At 49.6% G+C, this 12804-nt stretch overlaps 1 protein-coding gene across 1 annotated transcript; it reads left to right on the forward strand.

The window, feature by feature from the left end:
• The first annotated feature begins 203 nt into the window (after positions 1 to 203).
• Positions 204 to 12764, forward strand: LOC308345950 (dehydrogenase/reductase SDR family member 4). The gene is made up of 8 exons (XM_080808533.1): positions 204 to 1319; positions 2408 to 2585; positions 7681 to 7782; positions 9799 to 9869; positions 9967 to 10018; positions 10280 to 10414; positions 10815 to 10870; positions 12270 to 12764. Exons 1-8 carry the CDS (start codon positions 913 to 915, stop codon positions 12382 to 12384), a joined length of 1116 nt encoding a protein of 371 aa, XP_080664659.1. The 5' UTR covers positions 204 to 912; the 3' UTR covers positions 12385 to 12764.
• Positions 12765 to 12804: the final 40 nt, after the last annotated feature.

Consider the following 12804-nt stretch of genomic DNA (forward strand, 5'->3'; position numbering starts at 1 on the left):
TCAGCACCACTTCTCAGTCTAGCATTGGGAGGCCACTGGGTTAAACCAATTCAGTCGCTGACACTTAGGTCTCTTGGGGGCCTTTCCACGGTATCCCATAAGCCATCCAGATTTATTAATTCTCCCAGAAACCCAGAAGGGAGATCATTTGGACCTGCTTGGCGGAAGTGTAGGGTGAAGTCTTGAACACAGAATTTATAGCTTGAAAGGACTTTATTCATCATCTCCCCCAGCGTCCTGTTTACAGTTGAAGAGCCTGGGCTGTAGCAACAATAGTAATTCTATGATGGCAATAATTACTATGTGTTTAGTAATTTCCAGTTTTTAAAGTGCTTTTACATTCAATAAAAATTTTTGAACCACGATGGAGGCTAAGACCTGGGGACATGGTGATTAGGGAGAATTGAGTACCACCACTGGCTGGGAGACCCTCTCACCTTTTCTACCACTTACGACAATGGGGCAGGCCCTTGAAGCAGAGGTACCAGAAGTCTAGTACAGTCAGGATCTTTTTCCCTGCACACTGGTTACCATAGCGATCGGCGTCTGCCCTCCAGGGCCGTGATGGAGGAGACGGTGTGTGAAGGGCAGTGCCAGACCTAGCCCAGCCGCTTCTCCTCATCACATCTCTCTCCCAGGCTCCTCCACCCTCACCTGGTGACTCCGTGTGGACCACAGGCAATCTCAAAACATTAGCCCTCTTGTGAGCTATCTCACGTATGCAAACCCAGACTTTACTGGAGATGGAGGTCCATCTTGAAGTTCTGGGAAGGTAAAGCAGCCAACTCAAAGCTCCCCGGCCCTCGAAAAATAGCAGGGTCAAGCGGCAGGACATTGCCGAGGACGGGGAAGTCTGTGGGTTCCCGCAAAGGAGCGGGTCCTAGAGGAAATCTGGGGCGACCGCATAGTCCCATGGTGGCCAGGGCGAAGCCGGGGACAGCGGGGCACGACAGCCCTGCGCCGGCAGGGGGCGCCCCACGGCCACCGCCCGCTCCCGGTGCGAGGGGCGGACGCCTGGCCGAGCGAGCCAGCGGGCCCGCGCCTGGGCTGGCGGGGAGCCGCGCGGAGGTGGGGCCGCAGGGCGGGGGGCGGAGCCGGGGGGGGCGGAGCCGAGTGAGGAGGAGGCAGGATCCTCGTTCCTTGGCCTACTGGGGTCATTGTCCCCTGAGGGTGCGGCGAGGCGGCGCCATGCGGAAGGCGGGACCGTTGCTCGCTCTCAGCGCCGGGGCGTGGAGGTCTGTGCGGATGGCCAGCTCCGGGATGGCGCGCCGGGACCCGCTCGCCAATAAGGTGGCTCTAGTCACGGCGTCCACCGACGGGTGAGTGCCGGGGCCAGAGTCTCTGAGGCCCCCACTATCTGGAAATAGGTACTAACCCCTTGACCTTTGCTTCCGTGCCGGAGTCCTCAGTGGACCTCACTGCCGGGCAAAGTCTGACCCCCGAAGAAGGGAACCACGTGGTCGGCCTGCAGGGCCTCCGAATCCTCTTGCGTCGGCCCCACTTCTGCCAGTCTCCTGTCACCGCTGCCCCTGGCTCAGCTGCGCCACTTCAGTCTCCCGGGGCCCTAGGCTGCCCCCGTCAAGTGGCCCCACCTAGAGTCTGGGAAGACCAAACACCAGAATTCCAAAACAGTCCAGATTTCAAAAAATCCTATCCCACGGCCTCCCTCGACCCTGCACATGTTCCAGACACCCCATTTGGCGCCCCTTCCCTGGACGGGGCACAAGACCCATGTGTCCAGGTTTTTGTTTAGCTCAGTACATTTTGCCCTTGCCCAGCCTGTTTCTCACCCACCTCTCTTGTCTAGCCGTTTCTCGTCCCTGCAGGACTTTGCTAAATGTCTGCATTACACAAATCTAAAGTAAAAATGCATGCAAAATGCTAATGGCTAATAACTGCAAAGTGCGGAACCCCTACTCCCAGGGGAGTAGTGTAAAAAACGGACATTTTTTTTACTAGAGACCCATCCTTTCGCATACACCCCCACATGTAATTAACAACAGAATTTTGAGATGATGTAGACTAGTAAGGGAGGTATCTGGGGACAGGGGCTCTTTCAGGTGAGACCCTCCAATCATGCAAGTGGCTGTTGCTACACCCCTAGCTCCTTTCTCTCCCCTCAGTCCCTGCAGGGTGTGGGGCCTGTCACTGCAGCGATCCCTGTGGAAAGTAATGTCAGTTCCTGAGAACCTAGCGGGGGTGGGGGTGGGGAGGGACAAAACCCTAGGAAAAGTAAGTAAATGAGTGCTAAAAACACGCTAAGCATGTCCATCTGTATGGTAACGGCTCTTTTACACATAATGCAGAGGGAGAGCTGGAATTCAGACCTGGGCATTCTGACTGCGGAGCTCATCTCTCAGCCACTTCCCCCTGTACTGGCCCTGATAGACATCTCTCTCTGCCTCAGGATCGGCTTCGCCATCGCGCGGCGCCTGGCCCAGGACGGGGCCCATGTGGTCATCAGCAGCCGGAAGCAGCAAAACGTGGACCGGGCAGTGGCCACGCTGCAGGGGGAGGGGCTGAGCGTGACGGGCACCGTGTGCCACGTGGGGAAGGCTGAGGACCGGGAGCGGCTGGTGGCCACGGTGAGCAACAAGGATATGGGCACAGAGCCAGGTGGTGGTGGAAGGGAGCCTGCCTGAGCCTCTTTCCCTGTTTTCCTAGACAACACCGATGTGATGCAAGCCAGCACTATTAACTGAAACGTAACCGGTCGTTCTGCGTACCAATCCACCCACACATTTTTACTGTGTGCCTTTACTATGATGTCTCTCAGAATCATCCCATCCCAGTCAGAGAATAAAAAACCACTCTAATGCTTCAACTCTGCATCATCCCTTAGGTCACACAGGAAAACAGCTGGCCCTGGTTCTCCAGTAGTTTCCAATCTAATTGGGCAGATGAGAAAGGTAAATGCGATTGCAAAACAGATGTCTCCACCCACAGACTAATAATCAGTCCGCTGTTCTTTAGCTTGTTGAGTCAAGTCTCTGGGAACCTCTTCTGTGAGGCAACCCACCATGTTTCAGCCACTTACGTTTGCTATTCTCTTTGTCCAGAGCCTTCATGGGTTATCTCTAAACCTGACAACAACCCAAGCAAGGCAAGGACTATTCTCCTGGTTTTCAAACATTTGGAACATTCCACACTGAAAGCTGGAGCAATGTCCCGAGGCCCCACAGCTAGTCAGAAAGAGCTATAAATCAATCCAGACCTGCCAAGCTGGCTACAGACCACCAGGCATTTCTCCATTAGTATCAGGACAGGTCTTTCATGCCCACTTGGATGTTAGTTTAAAGAAAGTGTCAAAGGCAGTGTCAGAGCTGGGACTTGGCACCAGCCTTCCAGCAACACAAGAAAATATTAATATCTGGCAAAGGAGGTCCCTCTTCCCTCAGGCTCAGGACATACACTTTATTACCTGGAGTAAAAAGGAGACTACCCTAGATGGAAAGTAGAGCAGACTGGAAGGCTGGCAGAAATAATTTGGTAATCGTAGAAGAAGGGTTCCTTAAACAGTGGTAAATGGTGGTATGATAGGGTAAAGTCATTCCGTTTTGGGGAAACCATTTAGCAGTGCACTGGGGAGAGCCAAATGTGTGTCCAAGAAAGTAATGTTGGGGCACCTGGGTGGTTCAGTCAGTAAAGGCCCTGATTCCTGATTTCAGCTCAGGTTATGATCTTGGGGTCCTGAGATGGACGGCTCCAAGCTTAGCATGGAGCCTGCTTAAAATTCTCTCTCTCTCCCTTTGCCCCTTGCCACCTCCTTTAAAATAAATACTTTTTAAAAAAAAAAGAAAGAAAGAAAGTCACCTTGTCTGGCATAGGCTGCTGGACAGAACCTGAGTTTGGGATCCTGAGGGTGAAGAGAGCCATCTGGGATCCTGGGCCAACTGGTGACTAGCCATATGAAATGTGCCTAGCTACTTAATTTTAAAATCCTGCCAGGGAAACAACCTCTCACCCCTACCAGGTCCACTTACCCTGTCCTACAGCCCTGGCCCAGAGGTAGGGCTTGAGCTAGACTTCCTGGAGGAGGTGAGACTGGACAGATGGAAGAGTGACAGGGTTCCAGATGACCCTGAAAAATGAGCAGGCAGCCAGGGAGGGCCTGAAGGGGAGAGCAGAGCACCGTGAATCCACAGCAGAGAGCATAGGCTCAGGAGTGCTGGTGGAAAATGGCCTGGTGGGAAGAATAAGGGACAGGGGCTCCATAGCCTCCCAAAGAAGGTTAGATGTTCTTGGAGGAAATAAGCCACACGAGGTTTTGAGCAAGATGAATATGGATATATTTGAAAAAGATAATCTGGCACCAGTAAGAGGATATATAAGAGTAGAAAAGACGCTGAGCCAAGGATGTTAGCAAGGAAGCTGTTTCTACCATTCAGGTCTAGAGCAGCGGCAGTGATACTAGAATGGATATGTTCAAGACACGTTTAGTGGGAACCAAGCAAGATTTTTTTCTTCCTAATGCAGTGTCAAGAAATGGGACATAGGAGGGTTGAGTTGAAAACCACCTTTAGGGGCTCCTGGGTGGCTCGGTCCATTAAGGGTCTGCCTTCAGCTCACATCATGATCCCAGGGTCCTGGGATCAAGTCCCATATCAGGCTCCCTGCTCAGTGGGGAGTCTTCTCCCTCTGCCCCTCACCCCTGCTCATGCATTCTCCCTCTCTCTCTCCTGCTCTCTCTCTCTCTCAAATAAATAAAATCTTTAAAAACACACACACAAGGATCCTAGGTGGCTTAGTCATTAAGCATCTGCCTTCAGCTCAGGTCATGATCCCAGGGTCCTAGGATCGAGTCCCTCATCGGCTCTCTCAACAGGGAGTCTGCTTCTCCCTCTGCCTGCCACTCCCTCTGCTTGTGCACTCTCTCTCTCTCTCTCCCTATGACAAATAAATAAAATCTTAAAACACACATACATACACACACACACACCAACACCTCTCAAGTAATTTGTATGGCTAGTGTCAGGGTGGAAAATGACCAAGAGGGTACTCATTAGCTATTGGAGATGGGTTCTGCCTGTTGCCAACTGTTACCCTATAATGGGGAAAGCTGCTCTTTAAGAAGGGTTACTATCAGGAGCACCTGTGTGGCTCAGTCGGTTAAGTGGCCGGCCCTTGATTTCGCCTCAGGTCATGGCCTCTGGGTCATGAAAATGAGCCCCATGTGGGGCTCTGAGCTCAGTGGGAGTCTGCTTAAGATTCTCTCTCTCTGCGCCCCCCAAGCACACGTGCTTCCTCTTTCTCTCTCTCTCAATCTCAAATAATAAGTTAATTTTTTAAAAAGATTTTATTTATTTATTTGACAGACAGAGATCACAAGCAGGCAGAGAGGCAGGCAGAGGGAGAGGAAGGGAAGCAGGCTCCCTGCTGAGCAGAGAGCTGGATGCGGGGCTTGATCCCAGGACTCTGGGATCACGACCCTAGCCAAAGGCAGAGGCCTTAACCCACTGAGCCACCCAGGCGCCCCAATAAGTTAATTTTTAAAATGGTTACTATCCAGTGGCTTCCTAATCTGCGCCACAAAGCTTCTCAAAGGCATGGGGGAGCAGAATCCAGATCACTCACTTCTCCACTTGACTATACTTTTTCTAAAAAATATACCTACCCAAAAACAGAGCACCCAACTCCTAACCACTTTAGGGTAGCGATCACACAATTTAGGGCAGGCTTACAAGACACCTGGGTGGTCATAGCACCTTTCTCATGAATCTTCTATGGTTCTCTGCTCAGTCAAAACCTAGACTTCTCGGGCGCCTGGGTGGCTCAGTGGGTTAAAGCCTCTGCCTTTGGCTCAGGTCATGATCCTAGGGTCCTGGGACCAAGCCCCACACCTGGCTCTCTGCTCAGCAGGGAGCCTGCTTCCCTTCCTCTCTCTGCCTGCCTCTCTGCCTACTTGTGATCTCTGTCTGTCAAATAAATAAATAAATAATCTTTAAAAAAAAAAAAAACAAACAAACCTAGACTTCTCCCCTCTCCGAGCTGTAGGCTCCCTGCCCCCAACCACACAGCCGCAGAGCAGAGCACCCATCCCTTTCTAGCTTACTGTGCACTTCACTCGTTGCAAGTCCATAGGCGAGACTTACACAGAGCCAAGGCAGGTGACTGGGGCTTGGTGCTGGGACGCCAAAACTTAGCACCAGACAGTATCGATACCGGTTTTAAAACCTTATGTGATTTTCAGTTTTGTTCAGTTTACATGCTGACAGCCCAAGCCGTTCCTTCAGCAGCATGGAAGCAACTGAGCTTAGCACCTAGTTAGCAAGAATAACTAGTTAAAACAGGAACTAGCAGATGGTATACATAGTTAATAACACCCCTCCATGCGCCAAATCATGAAGCACAAAGGTGCTTAAGGGCCCGTAGTGCTGCTCGCCCAAGGCATCCGAATTGCCTGTTCCGGGCCAATGTGTAGCCTCCTCTCAGAGCCCTGTTTTGTTGGCAGATTCTGTTCAACCACTCATTACTCTGGCACGTGCCTTTGCCACCTACTTTCAATTTATTAGCGAGGTGAGATGTGCCTTTCTTGGCCTCCCCAGTTTAAATCTTGGTTTCCACCTTGAATCTTCCATGCCTCCCAGCCAAAAAAAAGTTGGTGGGGGGGAGAAGATGACATCATAACTGAGTGGGAAACTGCTTTAAGCCCAGGCTGGTGTCTTCTTCACTGTGGCTCCTGCATAGCCAGTTTCCTAGTGATCCCAACTCACTTTCAAAGGACTCTTTAAGAATCAGCTCTGCAGCAGAAGGGAGACTGACCTCAGATCTGCCACCACTAACTAACTACCTTTGTGCCCTCTGCAGATTATGTGGGCTCCCCCAAAGACACAGTGAGAAGGCCTCCTCCTGTTCCTTAACCAGCCCTTATATGTCATTACCGAGAAATTCACTTCCCTGGACCTCAGCTTCATCCCCTGTGCCATGAGGACATTGGGCTGGGTGATCTAAATACCGCTCCCAGTGGTGACATTCTGTTGGTCTATCTAAAACAGTTTCTCGGGATGCCTGGGAGGCTCAGTCGGTTAAGCGTCTGCCTTCGGCTCAGGTCATGGTCTTGGGGTCCTGGGATCTAGCCTTGTGGTGGGCTCCCTGCTCATCAGGGAGTCTGATCCCTTTCCTTCTGCCCCACCCCCCATTCATTCTCAGGCTCTCATGTGCGCGCTCTCTCTCTCTCTCTCCCTCAAACAAATAAATAAAATCTTTATACCAAAAAATATAAACATAAATTACTAAATAAAATAAAACAGTTTCTCTATTCAGGTAGGTATGGACAGATTGAGTTTGAGAGCATGGTAACTCACTCAAGGAGAACTGGAGAGTAAGCACTTGGACAAATGGGGCTGGGACTTGGTGCAAAAAGTGTAAGGGTCTGGAAATGGATTTTGAGGTGGGACCTAAAGCTATGAGAACAAAGGAGCTCCCCCAAAAGGGAAAGTGTAAAGAGTAAAAAGTCAGCAACAGCTCTAGAAGGGGGGACAGGAAGAGAAGCCTGCATAGAAACTAGACCTGAAATGTTTAGCAGCAGAACTTAGGGTAGCTGGGGAGAGAGACGTTTCAAGAAAAAGAGATATCATTTTGACATCATTTTGTCCTAAGAAGGAATTCTTTATCCACATTGATAAGTGCACCTCTCTTACTGACCTGCAGTCCTAATTCAGACCTTACTCCTCTTTCTAGGCCGTGAGCCTTCACGGGGGCATTGACATCCTGGTCTCCAATGCCGCCGTCAACCCTTTCTTTGGAAACCTAATGGATGTCACCGAGGAGGTGTGGGACAAGGTGAGAGGGGATAAAAGGAGCAGGGGATAGGCCTCAAGAAAGAGCCAGACAAACTCAGGCTGCTTTTAGAATGCATTTGTCAAGTGCCTGGTAAAATGTGAGGAATCCTTGCGATCAGCATGCACCTGGAGTGCACCTGGTAAAGGGCAGGTAGGGGGTGGCTTCCTCTCTCCTTGCCCCCCTTTCATTTCTGCTTCTCCCCAGTTTGGCTCTTCCGTTTGCTCCTGGCTAGCCTTCTTCTGCTTCACTCCCCAGCTCTCTCCCCCCACGTGCTCATCCAGACTCTTATTCCAGCTCTATTTCCAACAGAGACATGCCAGCTATCTGCCTAATAGCTAATACGCTTAAGCTTACACAACCCCCGGCCCCTTTTCAGAGGCCAAAAAAGAATGATTTTGCATTAGCTGGAAAACTTTAATAGCTGCTAGTTAAGCAAAATGACTTTAGTTACCGCTTTATAACTTAAAACTTTTGAAAAAGACCCATGCACTTTTCTTCTTAACTGCAGTGTCAAGGAAATATGAGATCCCAATGTCTAAATTCAAGTGTGGAATATTGGGTTTTATGTGAATGTGCGTAATTACATTTATGATATATTTCACACACCTACAGATTTTACTTATGAAGCCTTAATTAAAATATTTGTCTTTGTTTACTAAGGTTAATATTCCCACATGATTTGGAAATGCTAAATTTTTTATGATCTCCCCTGGTTTGGCTTTTCACTCTGATGTCATCAATAACTTCTCAGCACTGAAGTTTTAGGATACTAAAATATTATAGTTTGTTTATCAGTGTTTCACAGACATAAAGACCAAAGTGCCAAATGTGCTTTAGTGAGTCAGTTCCTGATTGATATTCTTTAAAGTAGAGGAACATCTTTCATGAGCTGTCTGAATAAAGACCACATGAAAATCAGTTTTAAACCAAGTGATTTTTCTTTTTAATTTGCATTTTTTAAAATGTCACAGTACATCAAATATAAATTCAATGGCTGATCCTCGATTAAACTCTGGATTTTTAAAATAAGGACATGTGGGGAGACAATTGGGGAAATTTTGTTAGGGACAGCCTATTACGTAAAATCATTATTACCAATGTTAAATTTCGTGGTGTGATAATGGATGGTGGTATGTAAGAATGTCCTTATACTTTAGGAAAAGTGCTTAAGTTTTACTGATAGAACACTGTGATGACTGCAACTTATCTTCAGTAGTTCAGGGAAAAACTGTACAGATACATGGATAGGACACATGGGGCAACATGCGAACAATTGGTGAATCCAGGTAAACAATATCTGGATATTCATCATACTTCAATTTCAACTTTTCTGTAAGATTAAAATTTTCAAAATAATAAATGGGCATAGGGAGCTTGGTAGGGGCATATCCCAGCATGCCTAGAACAATATAAATGAGAGTCATGCCTTTGTTTTAAATGATGGATGTGGGGTTTTGACTGGAGACTGTGTCCTAGCGGCCCCAGAAGTGCCCCCTCATGATCCCACTTTCCAATAATGGCCAGCCTGACAGCCCATCCAGGAGGGCCAAAAATATCCAATTCCTTAAAGTCAGAAGCCAGAGAAATGTTGGAATGACTCCGAGTGCCCGAGGTCAGGCCACGTTTTCCCTGGGCAGCATGGGCCACTCTGGAGTGGAACCAGTAGGCCAGCCCACTTCCAAGTTCTCCCTAGTTGGGAGAAACACAGAAAATCCAGCTCAGATCCAAAGAGGCCCTGCTAATATAGTCCAAATCATGTGCAGCTGGTTAGGTAACAAGAGGGACCAGATTCCTTTCTTTCTCACGCGAACCTAATGGGTCATTCTCTAGCTGAATATGCCAGTGACAGGGGCTTCTCCCTGGGCTTCAACTTCTGCTTTTGCCATGTCCAGGTAAACCATCTCTGAGGTCTGCACCGGGGCCCCAGAACATCCCAGGAACCCCGCCATGAGTCCTCATCACCCTGCCTTCTCCAGCTCTTCCCTCATGTTCTTTCTCCTTCTCTCTCGGTTTCAGATTCTGGACATTAACGTGAAGGCCACAGCCCTCATGACAAAGGCAGTGGTGCCAGAGATGGAGAAGCGAGGGTACAGACAGTGAGAGGGAGCCTGGGTGCAGCGGACCTCATGTGGGCTGAGGGCCAGGGTTCCCACTGGGAAGAGGGTCACTCTCTTCTTTTTCCAGAGGCGGCTCAGTGGTGATTGTGGCCTCCATAGGAGCCTACTTTCCATTTCCTGTAAGATCCCCCTTCTTTGCTACTTCCAGTCCCCCCCCCCGCATCCTGCATTTTTTCCACTCCCCTAGTCACCCTAACAAGTGTATGCCCCCTTTTGGAATCACACCACCAAGCCCCTTCCCACAGAATAGATGCATTGCCTCCAAAAACCCTAACCTAGGGGTGGTTCACCTGGCTCCCTTAGAAATGCCCTATTATCTACTGCCCTTTCCAAAAATGAACTGGAAACAAAGACACTAACCCACTGTCTCCTTTCCCCAGGGCCTGGGACCCTACAATGTTAGTAAAACTGCCTTGCTGGGCCTCACCAAGAACCTGGCCAGAGAGCTGGACCAAAGGAACATTAGGGTGAACTGCCTGGCACCGGGACTCATTAAGACTAGCTTCAGCCAAGTGGTGAGGACCGTGGGGACCCCAAAGGGGCATCTTCCTAGACAGCGAAGCCCAGTATCTTCTGCCCCACCCCACCCCAGGCTTTTCAACATTCCCCCTCCATACTAGCCTCCTGTCTGGATCAGACCCCACGGGCACCTTTCTTGAGGTGTGTGGTAGAGACCGGAATTCAGACTCTGCTCACATCGTTCCATATCTCCTTAAGTGGATGAGAACTGGGGAAAGCCAGCAACAACCTCGCTAGCACGGTGGTAGGGAGTGACTGGGAACTGAGGAGGTCTAGGAAGTGGAAGGGGCCTCCCTCCAGCCTTCCTTTCATTTGCCATGAGGGCAGCACTTCCTCCCCTCTCTGACCCTCTGTCTCCTCTTCTGCCACATAAAAAGATGTCCCTTTTTCCTGCAGTTGTGGAAGGACAAGGAAAGGGAGGAGAGCATAAAAGAAATCATGCAGATAAGAAGGTAAGGCTGACACAGGGGAGGGTTAGGAAGGACAAGGATGAAAGGTCCAGTCCCTCACACAGCCCAAAGCTCACTGTCTTTTGGTCCCACAGACAACACGAGCATGCGCTCTCCTGCCACAAACACATACTTTGCAATCCTTGTGTGCTGCGTCACTACAGTGGCACATGTGAGGGGCCCACTTCCACTGCAAAAACCAAACAGAGTCTCCAGCTTTCAGCAGAGCACTGCTCCAGGAGAAGCCCTGACTCCTCTCTCCACCTGGCTGTGGCCTCCACCTTCGGCCATCTGTAGCGCCCAGGGACCAAGACCAAAACCATGCTTGCTTTTTTTTTTTTTTTTTTTTAGTTCCCCTTGAGTAAAATGCCATGTTTCCAAAGCTCAGATGGACTAAGGCCTGAAACTCCCCTTGCAAAGAAAACTCACCTCTTCCCTCTTCCCCACGGAGCTAGCCAGACTGCTCAGGCCCCTTTGGCTCCTTTTCCTCTAACCTCCCTATCTCTCTCCAGCTTTTGGCTTGTCCGTCTTGTCCCCTCAAGGACACATTCCAGCAATGCCTACTCTTTACTGGTCTGGACATCCCAGAAGCCCTCAGGTGCCCTGCACTGCTCTCATGCCAGGCATGAGCTGCACACCTAGTTCACAACTCATTAACAAGTCAGGGTACTGTCATCCTGGAGCCCCGGTGAATGTCTGTGCCCATGCTTCTTGGTCTTGGGTGTGCACTGGTCCAGTGTAGGACCTGGGCATCTTTTGCGGGGCGGCGGGAGGGAAGGAATTTAAGCCTCCTAGATGATGACAGTGTGCAGCTAGGATGGAGAACCACACTGATCCAGGCCTTCTAGGTTTGAGGTCCCCACTCTACCCACCTCAGAGCGTTCTGTGGCAGTTAAGGTTACAGTGTTCCCGAACTACACAATTATGGATACAAATCCCGAGAATTAGCACATTCTCCCAAAATGAACCTAACTTTAAGGGACAAAAAGAGATTCCTGAAAAAGTTATCTGTGAGTTGAAGCTATACAAATGCAGTGACTGAAAACAAACTGTTTACTGTCTCACAGACTCCCCAACACTTGAACATTATACACACAGGCGAAACAAAGTTGCTGCTCACCAGTGTATCTGTATGACTTGGGATTCTGCTGTCCTGAGTTGTCTGAAAAACAAAAATGTCTCCATACTGTTTGAATATAATGTGTGGTGGGTTTCGCAGGATGCAGTATTTACTATAACAGCTTATCTTCAAGCTAACTCTATTTGACCGACAGGAAGCTTGTACACTGGTCCTGGATAAATCACCTGATACTTTTTGATTAAGCAAATTCATTCCCTGTGGGCCAGTTCAGGAGCTGACTGTTGGATTTTTACTCCCTTCCTTGTTGCCCTTCTTCCCCAGGATAGGCAAGCCGGATGAATGTGCAGGCATCGTGTCTTTCCTGTGCTCTGAAGACGCCAGCTACATCACTGGGGAGACAGTGGTAGTGGGTGGAGGGACCCTATCCCGCCTCTGAGGACTTGGAGAGGCCTCACCGGGGCAGAGATTGGGCTACAGCTCCTGCACTCATCCACTAGCCTTTCCCACCTCTGCCCAATATACTGCTCACCTTATGCCCCGCCCCACCCCCCAAATCAGTTCCACCCTGTGAAAAGATCCAGCCTTCCCTGTGGTCGAGGTATGGTCTTAGGATTCGCTCTGTTGCTGAAGCCTTGAGTAGGGACTTCCCCTGAGAGCAGAGGGCAGGCCTGCTGAGAAAGCTGAGTCTATGTTGCCAAAAAACAGTACTTTTTTTCCTGGACTTGGAATTTGAGGGAGACGGGTTTGAAGGAAGCTGGGTGGAAAATCAACAACTTGCAAAGAAAGATGCAAATAAAATGCAGATGATCATGTTAATTTGAATCGGTGTATTCATTTTTCATTGTGGGGTACATAG

Source organism: Martes martes (assembly GCF_963455335.1).
Source record: "Martes martes genome assembly, chromosome: 7".
Classification (NCBI taxonomy): domain Eukaryota; kingdom Metazoa; phylum Chordata; class Mammalia; order Carnivora; family Mustelidae; genus Martes; species Martes martes.

Excerpts from the sequence above, each read along its gene's own strand:
- LOC308345950 (XM_080808533.1), top strand. The coding sequence starts at position 913 with ATGGTGGCCAGGGCGAAGCCGGGGACAGCGGGGCACGACAGCCCTGCG. Across the intron at positions 2,586-7,680 it reads GGGAGCGGCTGGTGGCCACG|GCCGTGAGCCTTCACGGGGG; the intron begins GTGAGCAACAAG and ends TCCTCTTTCTAG. Across the intron at positions 9,870-9,966 it reads CCAGAGATGGAGAAGCGAGG|AGGCGGCTCAGTGGTGATTG; the intron begins GTACAGACAGTG and ends TTCTTTTTCCAG.